A 24,933-nucleotide genomic window follows, 5' to 3' on the forward strand; every position below is an offset into this window, starting at 1 on the left:
TATTCATAATAGAAATGATAAAAAATATTAATTCATGTCATGTTACTTCTCTCACCGTCACTGACACATATCATTATTATCGGTATTAGCATTTTCAGTTTTACCACCAGAATATCCGTTTATGCAAAGTTAATACATTTATTCTTCATTTGTATTTTTCCCTTGAACAAGATTCTCCCTGAACTATAAACTGACCACAAGTTATTCAGTTATGTAACCTAATTCCCATTCTATTATTATGTAAATAAATGTATTTCATACCATTGTTTATTTGTATTTCATTTTCACTGCATTGTAAAAAAATCATAAAAACACACAAACAAATAATAACATACCTCTGACCAATATATACTTTTTGGGGCTTTTTGATTTCTAAACCTGTAACATGATCTTATCAATATTAAATAAATAATGTTGACGTATAGGCAAAATGCACTGATATGTAATTTGCTTATGGTAATGATGCTAATGATATGGATTGTAATTAACTTTAAATACACCTCTAAAAAATTGATGGTGTATCCTTGTCTGAGATTATATCTAAACTGGTGTTGGATTGGTAACTCTCTTCTCCTTTCTTTCAAAACACTCATTCTCTTATCACGGAGATCTATTTCCATCCTTGAGTAGGAATAAAGGAAAAGCAATGAAACACAGTTATAAAGGTAATTCAAAATTTATTCATCCTTTGGTTATATTCAAAAGCTGACTTCTCAGACCACTGCATAGAAGGCTTGAATATAAATTCTACAGTAAACAGCAATAAGACCATACTTCTATTGAGCGACAAAGATGGTAATCTTAACTGTCTAGGGAAATCTTTTGTTATCACACCCTATCAAATAATGACTCTTAATGGTCATACAAAATGGTCACTAGCAAACCTCACAATTATGAGTTTGAAATCAAAATTTTCTACAAAACACAAAACTTTTCTATGTGAGGCACAACCAGAATTTAGAACTATGTCAAGCACAAGACATAAACAATATTTTTTGTTATTATCTTTCAGACAATTAAATACATATAAAAGAATAACATATGAAACCCTGCTCTAAAATTCCTTATCGTCTACAAAATTCAAGTCAGCTTTTGATTACCATGACACATACAGGTCACTGTGAGCTTTAGAAAATCCTCCTAAAAGCATAATTTAATGCTTTAAAAGTGAGAGGAAAGATTCCAAAATCTAAGCCCAAGTCACTGATTGTATCATTCTGAAAACTAATACTTAAACCGAGTTTATAGAAGCACAGATAATACCATATACATAAACTTTACAAAACATATCCTTGTAGACCCCAGCATCAACTGGGATTAGGAAACTGTCTCTTACCAATAGAGAATGTTTGGTATACTGTATTTTATTTTATTCGTTATCATTTTTCTCAATACATTTTTTTTTTTTTTTTTGCAAACAAAGCTAGAGCACCTAAATGGAATCAAAATTTCTCATGTTTGCAATAATGCAATTGCTCATGATATAACCACATATGCATATAGATTCTATTAATCAGAGTTCTTACCACCCTTGAATCCTTGAATTCTTCTCATTTAATCCTGTTTGGTGAAGTTTGAATCATCACAGGGAATTTTAACAATTCTTCCTCAATATACTAAAAAGATGAAATAATATCTCCTAAAAAATGCAGAAATAACAAACAGACTATTGAAGGCATACCAACTCACAAGTATCAACTAGTAGTGCATACTTACTATACTTATATACATACATATACACTTAAGCTAGATAGTGAAATTCAAGATTGTGTAAATTGGTACATTTTCCTTTGTTTGCAAGAAGTCTTGTGGTTTAAAGGGCACGGGCATCTACAGCAAGGCGATTCATAATATGAATACAAATTCATGAAGTCTACAAACATCTATTGTCAGCATTGTAATGTTAAGATAAATGTTCCTGTAAAAAATATATAAAATAAACCTCATAGCATTAGTGATGCTAATGATTAACACTTGTTGACAGTAACTGCCATAGGTCATATTGTCTACTGTGAAATAACAAGCAGATTGAGCCTAGCCTTTCATTATCTGGAAGTGAACACAAATGAACACAAGATCTATTTACTATGATCATTAGACGTAACACATTATCAAGGGCACACTACCACACATTACAATGACAGTTCTCTCTTTAAGATTCATGGCTAGAGGGAAAATAAATTATGGCTGAAATGGTAATTTAAACTAATAAACATAATGCAATATCAACTCAAGAAAAAATCTAGACTTTCCTTACACCTTTGTCACCACATTTGTCACATGCTGATAAAACAACTCTTGAATTAGGAATCCACAATCCATTGAAAAAAAGCATATTTGTACTATAAAATTTCACTGCCTGTGGCTTTTGTGCATTTCATGCCATCTGACTAAATTTCCAGAATGATAACAAATGACATTGCAAAAATCACTGGTATTTTCCTTGTTTGTGACAATCATATTCAATAAAGATACTACGTCATCTTTTATCTTTATTATGGACATGAACACAGGAAAAATATTTAAGAATCTGCATATATATATAATGCTTTGTTATAAATATATCCAATGGCAGGTTATTAAAATTAATTATCTACAAACTTGACAACCTGCTAACACATTACCTTTTTTCAAACACAATTCAGAATACAGTAATATCTCTCACAGCACTGACAATGGCTAAGGCTGCATGGGGGAATAACCTAAGTTTCAGTGTCATTATCAATGATAACTTTGACAACTTTATAACGCACTGATTTGTAGTACAGAATATTTTCTAAAATGATAGAGGAACCAAAGGCTTATGTTCTGCCTTGCAGATGCACTTTTGATGTGGGGGAAAAGACCATGGCAAGTACAATACATATTATTGTCTTGTATCCTTTCATTAAACAGCTTTGCTATATACCATTTTAAGTTCACAGGTAGACTTCAGATATAAAAATAATGGCCAAAATGAGAGGCACCTTATCATATATCCTCATCACAAGTCAGTACAATGAAAGGTAATTACCCCTCTGAATTGAAAGGAGAGCAAAAACTATCAAATGACTGGGACTTAATATTGATTTACTCATTTTTTAACATCACTTTCTTTTTCTTGTATTATGACCCCACAAGAATAAAGAATTAAAAAAAATCTTGGATAAAATGTAAATAATCAAGTTCCCAAGAAAGTTGTAATAAAGCGAAAATAATAGCATCAGTCATGACTTCCAACACTATCCTCTTGCCACACTTCAAATGAGATTTATCAAAATCATAAACACCTAAACAATGATCATACAAAAAGAGATAAACATCACCTATGAATTTGTAAATCATATGATGGATTACCAAATGAATTTGTGCAAGGCAATATAATCTGACTTGGCATATGAACTCTTGTGCCACAAGATGAAAATAACTAAAGATTGGTAATACTAAAAGTAATATTAACCTTTGACTATCATATATATCGACTAAATAAAACTCAGGTCAGGTCATAGGAATGAAGGAGTGAAGGAAAGGGTGGAAGAAGTGAGAATGGAAAAGAGTGAAAGTGGGAGACAGAGAGAGTACAAGAAAGACAGGGAATGAACATTCAGGTAATTTTTTAAAAATGGTTTCTAACCCATCATCTACTGCTCTGCCTTGTGTACTGTGTGGTAGGCATTGCGGATGAGGGCATAGGGGAAGCATGCTTCCAGAAGGTCCATGGTTAGGAAGGGTGACTGCACTACAATCTGGAAAGTAAATTTGTGGAGTTACATTTTCTGAATGCCGAAGGCCATAGTAATAAGCAAAGAAATAGAACATGAGGTAGTAATAATAAGCAAAGTAAGAGATAGAAAAGATTTACAGACAGCATCTTATTTATCTTATAAAAATAATTTCTACTTGCTTGAAATGCTGTACCTGTATGCAGTAAGTGAAACATGAGAGCAACAAAAAAATTGACAGATTATCTTCAGAATGTAAGAAATATTGTAAGGAAGTAAGATAAACTTACCTGATGTAATAAGATGTATGTTGCATCCCTGTTCTTTATAACATCCTTGTCATTCTCTCGTCCTAGGCGGAGGAGGCTGGAGGAAGCCAGCTGTAAGGGTAAGATCAGACCTAGTTATAAGATACTGCCATTTACTTATAGTTCATAGTCCTAATAAAAGTATATACTCGTTATTTCAATAGATTTTAAAATTGAGATTTTAAACCTATAGCATTCCTTAAGAAAATCTCCTTTCCCTTACTAAAACAAGAAAAATAACAGTATACTTCATAAAGAGCATTCAACTCCAATTGAACCAGAGGTGAACAACAGCACAAAAGTAGTGAAGCAGATTACCAGCTTCACAAATTCACATTACACAGAACTTACAGCCAAGAACTCCTTCAACCTCTCCTCGATGTCCTGTGCTCGCCCACAGTAGGTGAAGAGAGCAGCAAAAAGCGTATTTACTGCCTGAGCCAGACAATGGGAGTTGTTGGCATGGGCACCATAAGCTGGTTTGTATACCTGGGGTAACAACAGAACACATAAGAATCTAAAGGTGTTGTGTAACTTGAATATTTTGACATTTGAAACACACCTCAAAACTAAAATTATCTTCTTCAATACCATATTTTATCAAGCTTAACAACTTGGCTATCCTAATACCTGAAAATGCAAAATGCAAACAATAGAATATATATAGAATATATTTAACATTTCCTTAGCCTATCACTTAATCCTATATCAGAAACATCATTTTAACCATTAATAGACTATGGATTTTTTTTTATTTACCTTAAAGGAAAGGGATATCAATATTCTAGATGTTATATTGTGATACCATCAATATCATTTTTGTGTTACCAGTAATATGAATTTTGCCATTAGTATTGTTGGCATTATTGGAGAAATAACAAACCTTGGTTGTTGTCTAAAGTGGCCATTCCACATGGATATCAAATAAAAAAGTAGCCTCTCCTTTTGAGGACAGGGAAAAACAAGACCAGATTTCTTTCTTCTACTTACTGTGTTGTCCATCCGTGCTAGTTTCGGAATAGAAACAGCAACAAATACCATCAACAAGCACGTAATGATGAATTCCTCATCCGGTACCTCTGCAGGGGTACAAGAAAAGTGAGAGGTCATTCATGATTTCATTTCAGGGATTCCTTCCCTCAGGATATGAACCAGCACAAAAAAGGTACTGTTCTGCATTCTGTCTTGGATATATGACATTCTTAAAAATATGCCTTCCTTTAATGTGATGAGATAGAAAACTTAGACAAACATGGCAAAAAGAATTAAGCATTACAGATATACAAACAGAAGTATATCTGATATTCTAACAGACAGAAAATCATAACTCTGTAACTAAATTTCATAAAATCATTCTACTTATTACACCCTCTTCATTCATATTTACCATTCTTATGAGATCGCAAGACATTGACAAGAGCTGGGTCAACCTCACATGGATGGCCAGCGGCTGAAGACATCTCATTCACAAGCTGAAACATTCAAGGGGATGAGGTGAATTAAGCCATATAAGCTTCTCTATGTAGGTCTATTTGTCCTTTTGCTTACAAAATCTCTTTTCTTGGTTGTCTTCAGCACCATTTACAGGACTGACAGAAAAAAAATAAAACACATACATATACATACACACATGCACACACACACACACACACACACACACAGGCAGGCATGACTCTCATATATACGCAGCCACAAAGGTGCGTGCACATGCATGTTCACATGTGTGCACGCACGTATGCACACAAGCAAACACACAAACACAAACACACTCACACTCACACTCACACTCACACTCACACTCACACTCACACACACACACACACACACACACACACACACACACACACACACACACACACACACACACACACACACACACACACACACACACACACACACTCACACTCACACTCACTCACTCATTTACTCACTCACACTCACACTCACACTCACACTCACACTTACACACACTTACACACACACACACTCACACTCACACTCACACTCACACTCACACACACATACACACACACACACACACACTCTCACACACACTCTCACACACTCACACTCACACTCACACTCACACTCACACTCACACTCACACTCACGCTTACACACACACACAACTGAAAATGGTGAAAATTAAAACAAATCATCTATAATATTTAGGAAATAGCAATCATTACTCCCCTAAATGTCCAGCCTCTCACAAACCATAAATTTTGCCTCACTTTAATCTTATTCATAATAAGAAAAAATGACAGTAGATGCAGATTACTTAATTGTTTATTACAAGGGTAATCCTGTATCATGGTTAATAAGTTAGAATACCACTAAACAGAGCAATGGTACTCATACCAAAAACTAAGGAGAGAAAATGTCAGTATCTTAGAATCTTTACCATTGAAATACCAAAGTTAGAAGTACCAGTTTTTTCCCTCCCAGTACTCCTACACCCCCAAAGCATAATCATATGGTTAAAGGAAATACAAACCCAAAATGAGAGGAAAAAAAAAAAAAAAAAAATATGGAGAGAGAGAGAGAGATGGTAAAATTAAAAGCTGCATATCACCAATTACATGATAAGCAATCCAACGTAATCATAAATTCTACCCATTTTACCATCCCTTGCAACCAAATGCTACCCTTGCACTGAGGGTTAGTGCTATGGTCAGTTCCACCCAACAACCAGGAAAATCATTAGTAGTCTACATATATTTAGATGCAGTTTGGAGAAAAGCAGCAGAACACAACAGGCTTTAGTCCTTGTTTGAGGCCTTTTTATTCAGAAACCGAAATCAACATGAGACAACTATATCCCATTCCAGATGACAGTCTCTGCTTCTAGCTTCTTTTATCTGATATGTTTAATGAAAAATTAACAACCTTTATCACATTCATTAGTCACTTTTAGTAGTTATATCTGTCACTGTTTTGAAAAATGTATATACATATACATATATATATATATATATATATATATATATATATATATATATATATATATATATATATATATATATATTATATATATATGTATGTACATATATACATATATACATATATACATATATGTATATATATAAATATGTATATATATAAATATATATATATATATATAATATATAAATATATATAAATATATGAATATATATAAAATATAATATATAATATATAATATATAATATATAATATATAATATATAATACATAATACATAATACATAATACATAATACATAACACATAATACATAATATATATATATGTATGTTTGTATGTTTGTATGTTTGTATGTATGTATAAATGTATGTATAAATGTATGTATGTATGTATACATGTGTGTGTGTGTGTGTGTGTGTGTGTGTGTGTGTGTGTGTGTGTGTGTGTGTGTGTGTGTGTGTGTGTGTGTGTGTGTGTGTGTGTGTGTGTTTGTTGGTGCGTGTGTGTGTGTGTGTGTGTTGGTGCGTGTGTCTGTGTCTGTGCGTGTGCGTGTGCGTGTGCGTGTGCGTGTGCGTGTGCGTGTGCGTGTGCGTGTGTCTGTGCGTGTGTGTGTATGTGTGTGTGTGTGTGTGTGCATGTGTGTGTGCACGTGTGTGTGTGTGCACGTGTGTGTGCACGTGTGTGTGTGCACGTGTGTGTGCGTGTTTTTTTCAATTGTACAAATACTCCATTTTTCAGAAACCATACTACAGTGAGAGACTAAATCGACAATGACTTTTTTCAAGGTTACATGCACAGTACCTGGCCTTCTGTCATATTCTGCTCGTTCTCAACTGCATAGCCAGTTACCTTACCACAGCTATTAATAATATGTTTAGCAGGGGGGGGAGGGGGAGGGGGAGTAAATTCACCATCAAAATCAACGACAGTTTACCATCACCATTAACCATCACCATCGCCCAAGCATGCTAAAAGAACTCACTCTTGGCTAACCTGCAGCTTTATGTTCTCAATCTGCTCATGAACAACCCGCGCATCACATGTGAAGGAAGGGAGTATTAGTAACCTGCGCTCCAAACTCTGACTGACTTGTGTGAAAAACATAAGTCTAGGCCTGCTTTCGTGTATCGTTTCCTTTTTCCTACGGTTCTTTATCCTCCTTTGAATTCATTGTGAAATGGAACACTCCGATGTGAAATCCAAGAAAAAAATAAAATAAAATAAAATAAAATAAAATAACTAAATACATTTTTTAAATTACAATAATAATAACAAACTGTATTCATCTTTACCTAGCTGTAACCATTCCAGTACATCTATTAGTGGTAATGATATTCTATTTTCATTGCACAAAATTTTGTCAGGACAGACGGCCTGTCAAGTTTTTCTTGTTCATAATTCAATGCCAAAAATAATAAACAAAAGTGAAAGCAATAATGCAATACTGTATATGGTGCCAATGATGCTAATTACCTTCATTACCATGATAATTCAAACATTTGCATAAACAAATTTAATCCTCTTTTATTCTAATGTTAGAATTATGAATTTTTAGATCTGGGATCAGATCATCCACCTTAATTTTTTTTTTTTTTTTTTTCTAAAATTCTTCCCTACCTACTTTTGAGCAAAATATGGGAGGTTCCTTATCTATTTTCAAAAGCATTCCACAGAAAAAAAGAAAAAAAATATAAAACTGATTATCTAACAACTTGCTCATAATATTACTAATAAAAAAAATAATGAAAAATAATTCTGATAGACACCTGTAATGCTCATCTGAATTGTCGCTCAATAAAGCGTGTGTTATTAGAAAGCAGAGATACTGAAGGTTTGCGCTCTTGGTTCTGGAAACTGTTATAGCTGAAGCAAAGTGACAACCTGAACACCACCTTCAGAACAAGGCATCAGTACCGGAGAACAAGGGAGACCTCGCAGAGAAATTACACCCTAATAATCTTCAGTGTGTCAGCTGTGTTAAGAAGATTGTTTTGGGTAATTTCTGTGCTGAGGATAATGTGTTATTATGTACAAAGAAATAAAGGTATTTGTAAAATAAATAACATCACTGCTTCATTATATAGTAAAAGAAGGATGAAATAAATAATGACAATAACATGGAAGTTTTTTTCCAAAATGAATTTGAAGAGTCATTAATAGAAAAAAATAATAAGCTTTCCCTTTAGACAGCACTGTTCTATTTCCCTATAAAGTTCCATCTGAGATGAAATAATTCCTTTTCAAAAACATGTAAATTACAAAGAGAAACTACTAACTATTGGCTATTAACATTAAAACAAACACCACAGTATTAGCTGTGACTCCTGATGTGGATATACAGACTTAGGGACTGCAATAAACACAAACAAATGTTGGTTATGAAGACAATGATATTAAAAAAAAAAAAAGTTTCCCTTTGTTCTAACCCTAGTTATGAAGGAGAATGCAATGCCTATAACCATGCTTTTCATGTATGCTGTCTAAAGGAAAGAGGTCAAGCTATTCATTTTGAAAAACAGAGATGAAGGAATCTTTTAATGAATTTACTTCTTAAAGGTGTTTTGTTCTCTTATGAGACAAGGCAAAATGTAATCACATCTGGGGGATTGTGAAGAAATCTGTAAAAAGAAATATAATAATAAAATGCACACAAAAAAGATAAATAATACAAATGAAAAATACTGTACTGTAATATCATACTGTACTGTAATATTTGTTATGTAATGTGCTGTAAAAAGAGGAATGTTCTAAAACAGGAATTCCTTCACTTCATTTCTCATTACCTTGTTTAAATGCCAGTCTAAACATAGTTTTGCATGATTTGGTAAGAAAGATAAGATCTTCTTCTGAAAATCACTCATGTGTACATCCTTCAATTGAAGTGGAATATTTACACCTCTAAAACAAGTCAACACACTATCATTATATTTTGAAAATCATAAATTTTGTTGAAAATATCTAAGACAGTGTTAGGAAACCCATGCTTTTTTTTCCTTTCTTTTCTTGCTTTTGTTACCTAGAATAAAATTCTGTATAAATAATTTGTCAACTTGAAACAGCATACAATAGAAAGAAAGCTTCTATGCCTTTGTTTTGCCCACTTCATCTTCTCCATTCATAATTCCTGAAGAATTAGACATTACTCACCATTGTGTCACCATTTGGAACGTGATGCTTGAAGTCGGCAATGGATGACATGAGGAAGGGAATGCGGTTGTCAAGAATGTCTGCCAAGGCTTCCTGAGCCAGCTGTCGGAAGCAGAGAATCACTCCAATGATCTGCATGCGTGACAGGACACTATCCACCTCTGTGGGAAAAGTTGAAGTATACTTATCAAAGAGAAGATGTAATGATTAAATGGATATCATTTAAGGCATTCTACACAGAGGTTAAAGTAGAAAATCATATACATACGCTGCAACTTCTTGAACAACTCCTTCATTTGATCTGGTTTGTCGAAGTTAGTTCTCATAGAAAGCAGAACCTCTTTATTCAAGATCACCAATTTCTGTTCAACAGAAAAGAAAAAGAATACATGAATTTGTTATCCCAGCATAGGTATACCATACAAAAAAACGTAAACAAAGTTGGATTTAATGTACTGATAGGAAAAAAACAAAACAAAAGTAGAAGATATAAGCCCATCTAAAATAAAATCAATTTCAACCTGAACCATGACTGATTTATCAAAATCCTGTGTATGAATCAACATAATACACTATGAGTGAATATTTCACTCTATTACCTTCAGTTCTTGCACCTGATTGGCAATGTGCCACATCAAATTCTCATTTAGTGCTTTCATTCCATAGGGGCCAATTAGTTCAGCCAAAGCCCTAAGCTCATTGATATCAGAAAATTCTTCTGCCGCAAATGGCTGAGCTCCTTCTGCTGTTAATGACACAAAGGCACGCTGATTTTCTGAGAACACAATGTGACCTGCACTAACTCGTCGGAGGAGTATCTCAGAATACCTGTAGTGAAGACAAAGTAAAGAAAAAGTTTCATATATACATTCATACATACATACATACAGACAGACATAAATGCACATATACATTAATCCACACATACTTACATACATCTATATATATATATATATATATATATATATATATATATATATATATATATATATATATATATTATATACATATATATATATATATATATATATATATGTATATATATGTATATATATGAATACATATGTGTATATATATATTTACACATATATACATATATATATATAAATACATATATAAATACATATTCATACATGCATATATACATATATATGTATATATTTATGTGTTATATATATATATATATGTATGTCATATACATATATATGTATATATACATATATGCACATATATACATATGCATATATATAGATATGTATATATTTATGCATACATATATATATATATATATATATATATATATATATATATATATATATATATATATATGCATTATACACACACACACATATATATGCATATATATATATATGCAACATTATATAAATATATACATGTATATATTTGTATATATATATATATATATATATATATATATATATATATATATATATATATATTTGTATATATATATATATGTGTGTATATATATATATATTATATATATATATATGTATATATACATACATATATAAATATACATAAACATATAATCTCTATTTACATATATATACACACATATGTACATATATATATATATTATATATATATATATATATATATATATATATATATTATATATATATATATATATATATATATATTATATATATATATATATATATATATATATATATATACCATATATGCATTGTATATATACACATATATGTTTATAATATATTCATATATACATATTATATATATTTGTTTATGTAATATATATTTATATATGTATGTGCATATGTATAATATATATATACATATATACATGTATACATATATATACACATGTATATTATTATACATATGTATATATATGTACATATATGTACATGCATATATATATAGATATATATAGATATATATACATACACATATATATACATATATATACACATATATAGATATATACATACACATATATATACATATATATATAATCATATACATATGCATACATACATGTACATATACATATATACAAATATATATAATATATCAATCTATCTAGCTATCTATCTATTTATCAATAATCTATTTTCTATTTCTGTCAAGCACAGTTCCTATGCATAAATAAAGAATAACACTCATACATACCATGTATTATAATGGGCTGTGATGGTCTTTTCACCATGACTATCCTGCAACTGTGTCTGCTGCAGGAGGACATTGTTGAACACCCTTGTGATGTCGATGTGGACTGAAAAAAAGATAATAAACTGGATATCATACATATAAACTAAATAGCATACATAAATCATAAATCAGTGAAAATTAGGGGGGGGGAAATAAAATAAAAAATAAAGATAAAAATAAATAAATAATTAAAAAAACATTATTGCTCATAACCCCTTGTAATCAGAATGATAAATGCAACCCTCATAGGAAACCATTTTTTTTTCCTTTGTAAAAATAATAAGAAAAGTGGTACTGCCTGAACATATTGGCTGAAGAAGACCTTGAGTAACTGCTTGAGCTCCTTGTTCAAATTATCTTTACATTTTTTCTCATTGCAAACAACAGACTTTAATTCAGTCATCAGGCACAAAGAGAAGATGGCTTACAACAGGTTAAGGGAAGAGAAAGTGCCAGCAAAATGGCAAAACATGAAATTATGTCAGCCACCTTCACTCATACAAATCCAATATCAAATCAGCTGCCAAAAGGAGGGTTAATATGCATATGTATCAAAGGAAGAAAAGAGAAAGCTCACATCATAACAAAAATATACATCTATTAGATAATTAGACAAGTTGCTTGAGATCGGTCTTAGTATCATGTAACATCATATTCTATCTTTATTTTCTGTTTATCAACGAGCAAAACAAATCTAACAATAAAAATGAAAAGATGAAAAACTCACCAACAGGAAAGGAAAATAAAAGAAAAAAAAATTAAACATACCATAATTTTCAACAGTCTGCAACACACTCATGTAAGTCTTGACACTTGCTAACAGCTCAGATGGTTTGGCAATCTCATTGGTGTCTGGGTTGTGCATGACCATTCCCACCAATGCTCGTGCAAACCTGGGTGGAAAGGAGATAAAAAAAACAAGAGATCAGCAAACCTAATAAGATGATCAGGAAAAAAAAGTTTATCATTCAAGTAAATGCTTTCCCTATAATTGATATATGAAATTCTTTAGAAATACCTTTGTTCCAAGTGCTGGTAGAGATATTCTCTTGGCGCAAAGGTGTATTCCCAAACCTGGATCTGACTGCAGTAGTTAATTGCAAAACAAAGCTCTGTCAAGGCCATATGCAACTTGTCCATCCTGTGGAAGTAAAATATTCTTACATTCAGGTTTCCACTGCTACATTAGTTATGAGTGTACCTCCTTTGAATATACCATTCAAGTTTAAATATCACACAGAACTAAAAGGGACTAATGACAAGGGAAAACCTACGTTGTCAATTCCTCTCTAGTTTTTCTGTAGCTCTCAAAGCCTGGCCGCCCTTCTGTTGTGTCCTCCTTTTTCTTCTTTTTCTCTTTCTTTTTATGAATAAGGAGAGGAACAGTGTGCTTTGGCAGGAGCTGAGAAAGAGATGTAAAATGTAAGCAAACAAACAGACCTAAAGCTCATCCTCATACAACATTCTTCTCTACTGTCTCACTTGGAAACCATATCCAGAAAATGTATATCAAGTACTAAAATTTCAATTTGGGACTCTCCATCACATTTTTTTTTTTATATATATACTTTCATCAATCTTATATATAAAACTTCAATCGCAGGTAAGAAAAGAAACTAGTATTACATCTTCATCTAGATCACTTTAACTGTTTTTTTTTTGTTTTTTTTTACTAGAATTTACTAATTTACAAGACTTTTAACCCCTTGCCGACAGGTACGACGTGTAGACACATGCTATGCCCACTATGAGTACTTGTTTGATTGTTTTTACACATAGATGGCTATACTTGTACTAAGTCACCAATGAGTCAGTTACGAGTACTGCCTGTCTCACCTATTCACCCTTTTCTTTGATTTACAAAATATTTTACATTATCTTATTTTGCTGTTACTAATCTTAAAAACCATTATAATAATTAAAATGTTTATAATAAAAATAACACCATCGATATTCATAGCACTAGTAAAAAATAATTTTTTTCCCGCCAATTCAAATCAGGTACGGTCACAAGGTTTACTAATTGACTCCTTTGTGGCTAAGCATTAGCAGAGCCATCCATGGGCAGACATTTCACAAAAAATATAGAAAATAGGCACAGCATTTCCACCATTTTTTGTTAATTTTCCTCAGCGGCATTGGGTTAAAAGTGGTATGTGTTGAATAAGTTGAATGTAAAATGTATGCAAAATACCTTCTAAAAGTATAAGGTACATCCTTCTCTAATCTGCACTGTAATAGAACAACCAGAGAGAACTAGGCTTATTGTTTCTATATTTGAAAGTCTTCATACCTTATCAGAGAGAATGCACTGTTCATCACAGATGGTTGTTATAATATTCTTGGCTTCCTTTGCCATTTCCTCTAGGAACATGTTGACTACTGACAGACTCCTTTCTCGTATGTGATAACGCTGAAAACATAAAGAGTATTTTATTCTTCTACTTTGGCTTTATATATAAATATTATTATCACTAATGATAATAATAATGACAACAATAAAAATTATAATGATGATAATAACCATCATTATAATTTTCCATTAAAAGCATAGTAATAATCATTACTGTAACAATAACTAAAATATCAACAGTATATTTCACTATTTTTTTCAAAATACTCAACGCATCACAGCATTTTCAATACCTCTTCGGGGCAGATCTCATGGGTACAGGCTTGCATATGTGAACATATTAGAGGAAAGCAGACAATATAACGATTCTGGGCTGGAAACTCCAAGCACATGTGGAAATTATCCTCAAACTGTTTACTGAAAAAGCTGTAAGATAAAAGAGAGAACCCTTAGCTCATCTTATACAATCTTAAGTCAACAATTATTGTATACTGTAATTATACAAATGGAAAGAAATTAAAGAAAAATTATTTTCACAGAGCAAAACATTAACTTACCAGAATATGGAAAGGTCAGATGTTTCTATCAACATTTCATCCAGGAAATCGACCATCTTGGTGTGGAAAACAATCTGGTTGATGAGGGCCGTCAGCTCCCTATGGTCTTTGAGGTGCAACCCTGAGCGATTTGACGTGGAATAGGCCTGAAGTCGGAACCAGTCCAGGCGGATGCCTCGGAAGTCAAATGTTGCACCCTCCTCTGGAGATTGTTAATTGTGGGAGAAATGTCTTATTCATGAAAAGGAAAATGAATGCTAGCCAAAAGTAGGGAATACATTATCAAAATCACAAGTCCAGCAGAAAATCATCCAAAACAAATACTTCAAACGACAAAGACTTCAGAAATCCCCAATTACTAAAGAAGGAATTTCAAATAATAATGGGAAAAAATTATACCCTCTACTTTAGGGTTCAAATCAAGGAGAGAGAAGAATCCAATGACCACAGTCTAATTCTAAAGCATTAAACATAATTATTTTTTATTGTCTTTATTCTTTCATATGATTTACCTTGTTTGACTGAAAGATTCCCAATTTCATTGCACATTGAGGAGAGGATGACAGACTCATCTTCTGGGAGATTCTGCAAGCTCTGGATCAGCTGGTTTAGTGCAATAGCATCATAGCCACACAAGTACTGAATGTAGTATCTTTGTAGCACCTGTAAATGAAATCCCATTTTTTAATGAAATATTTTGCAATAAATCAATTTACCTCATTTTCCATAAGGTATAAAAATGAACACACTATAAGCTATATATTTGGTATGTACTATGATTCAACCGTTCTAACCTGAGAGTATTTCTTGATTAGAGCTCTAATTTCTTCCATGTGGAAAAGCAGTTCAGGAAGCTGTCGGTCTACTAGGTCATCAGCAGTCTTGCCCTTGACCTTCTGCAGAGGTGGGTTCTCATGGTGACGCAACAGCCACAATACCTGCATTCAGAAAATAATTATCACTACAAATGTCAAGCATCAGGCCACATTTTAACCCATTAATGCTGGGTACGTGTCCATGTCCAGACCATGTAGTTCTGTTTTGTGACTTTTGTTTAACCCTTTCCCAACGGGTCACACCGTGAGGCGTTAAAAAAAAGCACTCGATCTGTGGCATGCTGTACGCCACGACGGCGTGCCAAAGCTACGAGCCAGTGTTTCAGCTTGATGTACTGAACTCCCACGCTTAAAGTCGGTGCATTGCCATTGATCTCCAGAGCGTAGAATTTTTTTCAGTTTTCTTCACCCATCATCAAGGGGTTAAACTCTTCTGCATTCTTTCTTTTGCAAGAAATTTATTCGAAGTATCTTGTCATAGATGAAAAATATACCTTTCAATTTAAAAAATAAAAATAAAATAAAGATTAATAACAAAAGCAACAGACTGTCATCTGCAAAGTATATGACATACTCTGTCTAACAGTCACTTGAACTTAATCTAACCTTGGCTGATGATAAATGGGTGTAATAAATTACTCTAGGTAAACATCTCTAACACTCAAAAGTCCAACGAACTAAAGTCCACTTCTCATATGCTAATACTTTGCAAATTTATCCACCCCTCAGTCCAAATATTGTAGAATTTAATGCTAATGCACTGTAGAATTTAGTTTATATTATCAAATAAAGGAATATAATTATCCTGGGGTATAAATGCAGTGGGTTTTAGGAATCACTATTAGACATAAAAAAGCAAACTTGAAAAAAATAAATTCATGAAGATAAACAAAATGTGGAGATACTATACAAGAAGAGAAAGAAGACAAAAATAAGTAGAACAAAGAAAAAGTTAGAACTCACTTCATCTCTTGCAAAGCTAAGACCCATGAAGACAAAGAGAGCCTTTGGACCTAACAGTCCTGGCTGATCTGTGAGGATCAGGGCGAGCTCTTTCAAAGCTGTGCGTAGGTACTTTCGGCGTTCTCTGTGCATGAGTGGCCTGTGGTGAAAAAAGGAATATTTGTAATATGATTATCATCATGAAGATAAAAACATAAAGTACAAAACCATACTGCAGCAACCTTAGTTGATGTATGATAACCTGATGCAGAACACATGTTAAGTCTGGATAATGTATTTAATTTCTTTATATTGATATCTCTACCACCATTTTAGCTTAACATTAGTGCTTAAAGATATACTTTATCCAATCAATTTGCCATTAGAAATGTCATCCTTCAGAATAGACAAGAATAAATCCTAAAAATAAACAGTAGTGTACATTTTTATCATTTAACAATTGTATCCCACATTAAACTTTGAAGGAACTAAAGAAGAAAAGCAAAGGGTAAAAAAAAAATAGCTGCAACAACAAAGCAGCAATAAACACACAAAAACTGTACACCTAAGAATCTGCCAATTACACAATATTTATTTGTAAACAATCAGTGCATAACTGCAATCTTGGTAGTGTACAGATAGCTTACCAAAAGGGAGTACAGGAATCCATCTCCACACCTGTACAGAAGAATTACTAAGTTTAACTACAAAGGCTAACACAAAGTCACTTACGCATGTGTCACAGCATGAGAATAACTCTCCTTTACATCAGATGTTCGTTTACTGAGTTCTTTTTTAGTCTCCAGGTATGCCTGGATATAAGAATGCGGGTGCAACACTTCATCTCTGCAATCATTCAGGAAAATGAATTAGTTTGAGGCAAGCTATCCTTATACCAATTAATCAAATCAAAATTCTAACTCAATACTAAATTTAAATATAAAAATTACCTGAATATTGTAATAATATAGAATTAATATTAGCCAGATATGAAATAATTCTTCAAACAATCACTGAACCTCTAAAAACAAAATCCTTTAAAATCCTTCAATAACTTCATTGAAGTAATTAACCAAGTAGTGTTATCATTTAAAAATATTATTAGCTTGACATTATGGATAAATCCCTGATCCTTTAATGGACAATGCCCTTTTCTAGTCTAAAGCATATGGGGAATTTCAGCACACTAAACAATTTTTTTTTATCTTCTGGAGTTATATTCTTAAAACAAAATAGTATTTTTGGGAATTAATGGTTCAAAACATATATTACAAGGCTTCCAAAGATAAAATAACTTTCTTGCCTTCTTTGGAAATACATGGCATCCATTATTACTGAATCTATAACAAAACAAGAATTCTTCAATTCATTACTTTGTTTATGAGGACCATCTAGTTGATTTTGTTATTCCCCAATTACACACTTCTACACTGCCAATCTTTTTCAGTCTTTAAATTTTCCTTCAAACTAATGTAATGTCTCTCATAATTTCTTTTTAATGAAAACATTTGAAAAATAACTATTCAAATAAAGGAAATCAGTACAACAAAATAACTGAATCCACACTTGGATTCCTTGAGCAACTTATATCACACTTGGCAACTGTTGACAACACTGTTACAGGCAAAATTCTACATAAAAAATTTATCTTCGTACTGAAATCCTGCCCAAATTAATACTTTGTTTATAGAACAATTGGATGCCCCTGTCACACAAAAGGTGGGGCTTGAAGTAGTGCCCATACCTCATAGTTTTATCATTTGGTAAAATAAAAGTCAGCATATGAGAGTTCAACCCTACAACTGCAGATCAGAGCCTAAGCTTCATTATCATTATCTATAAAAAAAAAAAAAAAATTATATATATATATATATATATATATATATATATATATATATTCTACAGCAATTAATCAAATCTATGTCCTTATGTACAAAAATTACCTGAATAGTGTAATAACCCATCCTGTCTGTAGGGCTTGTGCCCAACATTCAAGGGCTGCTTGTTTTTGCAATGTCTGTGGGATCAACATGTACCCAAGGATGATCCAGCGCTCCATAGCATCTAATGACAAATATTCACACGGCATGACATCAGTCTGAGCAGGGTTCAGAAGCTGACTTGGTGTGCTCACCAAACTTAACATTTGTGCTGCCCTGTAAAATATAATGTTAACAAATAAATGAAAATATTTCAACACTTTGAAGTTTTAAAAGTTTTTAGCAATATACTTTTACAGTACACACAGACTGCTAGATAAGATATATTGCACATCTTACCTCCACTGGTCTGCTCGGAGGTTTCTCCGAGGATATAACACCCAGAGTGAACTGAGAGCCACCGAGAGGAGCTTGGCATGAGGCACAAACTCTTCATTCAGCTTTCTCAGTGGCGTTTCATAATCCATAATCATTTGGCCCAAACGTGGAAAACTTGGATCTCTGTGAAAATAATCAGATTCTAAATGAGGGAAAGGGGGAAGTACCAACCATTCAAAAAGTACTCTCGATACATCTACTATAGCATATCAGAAATATAACAAGATAGAGAAATGAAAAAAAAAAAATCATACCCTTGATTGTTGACCATTTCATGAGCTGCATTAAACAGTCCTAAAACAGCCTTCCGATCCTCTACTCTCGACAGAAGAATCATCAGAGTTACATAATTTGTTACCAAATCAAGGTAGCCTTTTGTCAAGTCATAGCTCACATTCTGAAAATATGAATAAAATGAAAGCACCTTGACTTATATTTATAACCTAAATATATAAATCTGAATGTGCAAACTGAACAGAAAGTATATCATATATCCATTCCAGTATCAGTGTAATAACACATACATGTGCAGATACAGACAGACAGACAGACACAGACACAGACAGACAGACAGACAGACAGACAGACACACACACTAAAATGATGTATACATAGTACATTCAATAAAATATGATTGTTTTCCTGAAGGCTAGAACAAGTACATATTGTTTTCACTTACAATGTCCAAGGAGTCAGCCATGGCTAAGGCATCCATAATAGTAAGCAATTCTGACACATGGTCCTTCAGGTCAAGGAGGTCGACAAATGTGTAATAGTAGAGGGAGAGGGACTTCATAATATCGGTCCGTACATTGGTAAGGGCTTGCAGCTGTGAGGGAAAAGGTATATCAGTAACATAAAAAAAATATATAAATATATGTTTAAACTCCCCCTTTGCTCTTAAAGAACACCACACAAGGGATAAGAAATCTGTTTTCTTATTGGCCACCTAACTAAATATATGAAGAAATTAATAAGATAAATATTAAAACATATATTCATCCACAAGACACCAATGAAGCACTAACCGACTTGCTGTCGATGTTGGGGAACTTCCTGACAATATGTTTGATACATGATTCCAAGCTCTTGTCTGACAGGAATGCAGGCTTTGATTTGGCATCGCCACAGGCCTGTTAAAAATTAATAAAAAGAATACATACAGATATACATATAATAGATATATATATATATAAAAATATTGTACATGCACATATATATTGAATAAGATACAGAAAGTAAGATATACAGTATACCAGTAGCATTTATAATTGAAAGTGCAATAAAACATATACATCCATTCACAGATCAGAACTACCAAACATTGCTGTTTTCAAGAAGACTTATTTCATTAAAAAAAAAAAAAAAAAAAAAAAAAAAAAAAAAAAAAAAAAAAAAATAATAATAATAATCAAGTGCCAGTGAAAAGATCTTCAAAACATCATTGGGTTTACAGAGTTTGAAATATGGATGTTTTTAGCTAATTCACAATTAATAATTCTAAATGTGTAATTTTCAATAATTTCAAAAACAAGTATGTAGCCCTAAAGTTTTTTTCTTCTCTCTCTTCTTATTTTGGTAAAGCAAGCATACATACACTTATGGCATCCAGCATCAAATCTCGTATATCTCATATCTTTAGTGACTGACATCATTTTGACATTATTTTGTCAGGCATTCTTTTGAAGAATATTTTCTACTTTATCTGATTATCATCATCATTTCCTGTAGAACTTGACAGTTGGTCCTTTTCCATGAAGACCTCAAAACACTTGTATATTAAAGTTGAAATATAGAATTTCTGGTCTCCATTCTTATCTGCATTGTATGTCATGCATTTCCACATCAATATGCTTCTCCATTCCATATCTTATCTGATGTAATTGCAACACAGATAAGATAAGAAATCTTATGAAATGTAAAGAAAAATATAGGAACATTGAGTCAACTTCCTGTTCAAAAACACAAAATGTATAAAATTATGAACTATGTTTTGTGGAATATGACACTAGTGAATGCTGTCTTAGTTCAACCAACTCTTTCACTGCATGTATATTCTCAGTTGAGATCAAGATCAATCACAGCAATGATGTATTTGATTTTCAAACATGTTAGCATTTATTTTCAATCTATTAGGTCATGAGTTTTTTCTTTCATTTATTTTTGTGCATGTGTTGAGAAATTCTGTTTCAGAAATAAATTAGGGATACTACTACTACTACTACTACTACTATATATATATATATATATATAAATATACTTACATATATACATATATACATATATACACATATCATCATCATCATCATCATCTTCATCAGCCTGAGTTAATCCACTGCAGGACGTAGGCCTTTCCCAATCTTTTTCAACTTTGTCTTACATTTTTTGCTTCCAGTCTTGGCAAAACCCAGAGAACATTTACAAATAAATGCTCTTACAAATTTAACATATATAAAAATGTCAGCAGCAGCCAAACATATGTCAACTTGCAATCCCTGGTTAGGTTCATGAGGCATGGATGGCTTTGATGGACTGTAGTAATGAAGGTCATTTTTAGTTTCACACAGCCATCCAACCTTGCAATTATTATTCCTTGGTGCAATTATTCACACTGTAATATGCTCAAATCTTTTATTATTTTCTATCGCAAATTATATAAATGAAAGTATTGGTAACTTTATTAAGCACACATTTAGTTTCTGTCATTCTATAAGTTACAAGCCAAGTTTACATTAGGCCATACAGCTGTGTGAAACAAACTATACATAATATATAAAATGGCAATTTTTAAACCTAGGGGCAAATTCACTAGAGATGATAAGTCCCACAATCATTCTCAGTCAATACAGCAAAGGCTAACAAACTTTACCCCACAATTGATCAACCAAACAAAATTTGGACCAGTGACTCATTGGTCAGCAAAAATCAGGTTGGTCTACATGCTCCACCCTGACAATATCTACATAGCGAAGATGCGTTGTCCTTTCACTGAATTCCCAAAGTCATTAAGACCACAGTGAACACTTGGCAGGTGTAAATTTACAGAGTAACTGTAGACTTGCCTTCACTTTCTATGTATTCTTTTATTGGCTGTGGCTACTTTTACAGTATCATGAGGCTATGTCTACTGACATGTTTTACGGGAGTTTGAGGTGTAGGTACACAGTGTGGAATTCTCAAACTCTGCTGTAATAACAGTACCAAATAGGTCACTATATTGTCTAATGCATGGGACTGTGCCCCAACCCCCACCCAAGAAGACAAAAAATGCTCCACATATTCAAGGCAGGAGAGAGCGTCAAACAGACTCGGCATCGGGTGCGCATAACTGATGTCAATAGAAATCGCATTACAGTACCATAAATATAGACATTTTGTTTTATATTAATAACATTGTTTTATGAGTTCTTAAAGGATATTACCTTAGTTTTCTTCTCAGTCTGTGAATAGGCCCCCTTTCAAGATTGGCCTATAAGATTAATAAAAAAAAGTAACAGGTGGAAGGCCAATGCTCAAAACTGACATCTAGTCCTCAGCCCTATGAGCTCTTCGTACTTCTCTTAAACTGACATTTTATAACATTGTTTAAGCTTTATCGAGGTATTTTCAAAATCATCTACTTGTGTAAATTTACTCTTACTTGCAACTTTTCCCATTTATCTTTAAAATCTCTTCTGAACTATCGTATTGATGACTCTTATGTTTACACTTGACATTCTCTTACATTGGCATAAAACAGACCCACCGTCAGATGGCCTGATTAATCTGCTTCAGAGTATGCACAACTTATCCCTGAGTAGCTCGTGACATATGTCATTTCTTCCATTTCCTTAACCTCGAAACAAAACAAACCCAACGAAATTAAACCCTTACTAGACGTAAAAGCTGAAGAAGGCGAAGTGCAAATGTCAAACGGATGAGCAATCGGCCTTACGACATCCTCTCATTAAACGACTTCCTCGCCTATTTTTTTCGGGCGTGGAGCCTAATCAATCACTTCCTTGGCCTTCTACATGAATGGATATAATATCTGACCATAATGTTCGCGTAAACTAAGAGTATTCTTGAAAGAAAAACAATTACGAAAACGTCAAAATATTATTGTATATGATGACCTCGCCCACTTGAGCTCTGAGAGGTCTTCCACTCTCCTAATTTCCTCTTTTGCGGGCTAACTATTACCTTCTTGATGTTATAGATCCTCGTCAGTATTCCCACACATCTGTCGTTGAGGATGGAGAGCTTCTCCGCGATTTTCTGCTGCGTCGGGGAGAGATTTCGCGACATTTTTCTAACAATTTCTCATTTTTCACGAGTTTAACCCAAACAACTTGGAGGATGGGAAGTGCATTTCTCAACGCCGTTCGGGCTGAGCTTTTTCTACGATTGGGTATATGTTATTTGTTTTCAATTTCTGCTACAGTTTCATGATACAATAAAATATATATTGCTTTATTTTTCTTGTTATTATTGATATCCATTTGCAGTTTATTTAGAAATGATATCTAAAGTGGTTGTGTCCCAATCCCTTTACGAATTACAGTCAAAGTTGGCGAGAAGAAATTTATATATCATATACAAACCTATTCGTATAAAAACAGAAGCAAATAATAATAAAGCTATTAAAACAATCTGTTTCACACAAAAAAGACGATCTTCAGAGCACAAGACAGATATCAAGAAAGAAACGACTCTCTTCTATGAAACCGAACACATGTCAGATGTTTTGCAGGTCTTGCCACGTAAATCCGTCAAGAAGGTTGGAACTATTTTATTCATTTTATTCTCTGTTTTCCTCCCCCCTTTCTTTTTCCTTCTAACCTCTCCTCACTTGACGTAGCAAGTTATCTGTTACTTGAGTGTTGTCGTTTAAAGAGAGAAGAGGAAATGAGAAACAGCAACTCGATTTGACCTCTTTTGGTTCCGTGAATTGGACATTTTGTTGGTGAGGCGGAATATGCTTGTTTATTATTTAATTTACGGTATATCGGTTACTTGTTTTTAGGCAACAGATAATTGAGCTTTTCAAACAATTATTGTAGATGATATCTTGATGATCCTGAATCACTTTTCTACCGAATTTTGTTTTTTAGCAAGCAGAACAATGCATGAAATTAGCATAGTGTTTATGTATTACAGTGTACTGAGTATTTAGAGGTGGAAAATAATTAAAGATGGTATTTAATTGCTTTGTTGTTTCATTTTTTTTTCTTTTAATAATTGATTATATAATAAGATAGTTGAATACAAAGAAATAGTTCAGGTTGTTTCATTGTGGTTTAGAGCATATGTAAATTTAAGATATTAATAACATTTGTGTGGGTAGGGATAGTTCAAATTGGATAAACCAGCCAACTCGTGCAAAATACTTTTTGTAACTCCTTCTATATATGTTTCATGGTTTTGATTAGCACAATAATAAACATAGCCAACAATCTTGGCTATGTAGTAGGGGAGGCAATGGAGTATGTAAAGGAAATTATGAACTAAAAATGGCAGAGGTTAAATGAATATGAAATGAGAAAATATGAAAATATAACAAATATGCTTAAAATCAGCCTACTGTAAATGGAAGAGAATAGACTGAAGCAGCAGCTTTTGAAAATCAGGCTATCCCCCTGGACTTCA

General features: G+C 32.8%; 3 protein-coding genes across 4 annotated transcripts in view; 2 read left to right on the plus strand and 1 right to left on the minus strand.

Annotated features, from left to right (window-relative positions):
* Nucleotides 1-660: 660 nt before the first annotated feature.
* LOC125044611 (membrane-associated protein Hem-like) lies at nt 661-23,654 on the minus strand. 2 transcript variants are annotated; one of them, XM_047641359.1, is made up of 26 exons: nt 23,488-23,654; nt 20,334-20,438; nt 19,985-20,134; nt 19,560-19,702; nt 19,267-19,428; nt 18,931-19,143; nt 17,720-17,833; nt 17,009-17,147; nt 16,004-16,147; nt 15,722-15,872; nt 15,210-15,411; nt 14,946-15,078; nt 14,593-14,712; nt 13,574-13,701; nt 13,318-13,440; nt 13,068-13,192; nt 12,261-12,363; nt 10,700-10,928; nt 10,369-10,462; nt 10,101-10,261; nt 7,947-7,967; nt 5,397-5,481; nt 5,000-5,088; nt 4,361-4,498; nt 3,992-4,081; nt 661-3,725 (listed from the first exon to the last, which is right to left on the minus strand). In XM_047641359.1, the coding sequence occupies exons 1-26, from the start codon at nt 23,590-23,592 to the stop codon at nt 3,621-3,623; spliced, it is 3,372 nt and encodes a 1,123-aa protein (XP_047497315.1). In that variant the 5' UTR covers nt 23,593-23,654; the 3' UTR covers nt 661-3,620. The 2 variants fall into 2 exon arrangements, with proteins under 2 accessions (XP_047497315.1, XP_047497317.1); XM_047641361.1 differs by lacking the exon at nt 7,947-7,967.
* A 389-nt stretch (nt 23,655-24,043) lies between these two features.
* The window catches only part of LOC125044580 (trafficking protein particle complex subunit 12-like), a 20,947-nt gene continuing 20,057 nt past the window's right edge, over nt 24,044-24,933 (plus strand). The window contains exon 1 of the mRNA XM_047641298.1: nt 24,044-24,064. The gene's annotated coding sequence lies outside the window, so the exon portion shown is untranslated. The remainder of the gene's footprint in view (nt 24,065-24,933) is intronic.
* The window catches only part of LOC125044581 (protein CASP-like), a 9,409-nt gene continuing 8,564 nt past the window's right edge, over nt 24,089-24,933 (plus strand). Inside the window, exon 1 of the mRNA XM_047641301.1 lies at nt 24,089-24,250. The gene's annotated coding sequence lies outside the window, so the exon portion shown is untranslated. The remainder of the gene's footprint in view (nt 24,251-24,933) is intronic.

The sequence above is a fragment of the Penaeus chinensis genome, chromosome 36 (genome assembly GCF_019202785.1).
Source record: "Penaeus chinensis breed Huanghai No. 1 chromosome 36, ASM1920278v2, whole genome shotgun sequence".
NCBI lineage: Eukaryota > Metazoa > Arthropoda > Malacostraca > Decapoda > Penaeidae > Penaeus > Penaeus chinensis.

What these genes read in the sequence shown, in the direction of transcription:
- LOC125044611 (XM_047641359.1), bottom strand. Translation starts at nt 23,592, where the DNA reads ATGTCGCGAAATCTCTCCCCGACGCAGCAGAAAATCGCGGAGAAGCTC. An exon ending in GAAATGGTCAACAATCAAGG is followed by an intron (nt 19,429 to 19,559) that starts GTATGATTTTTT and finishes TTATTTTCACAG; the next exon opens with AGATCCAAGTTTTCCACGTT. An exon ending in TAGCACGGATGGACAACACA is followed by an intron (nt 4,499 to 4,999) that starts GTAAGTAGAAGA and finishes TTGTTACCCCAG; the next exon opens with GTATACAAACCAGCTTATGG.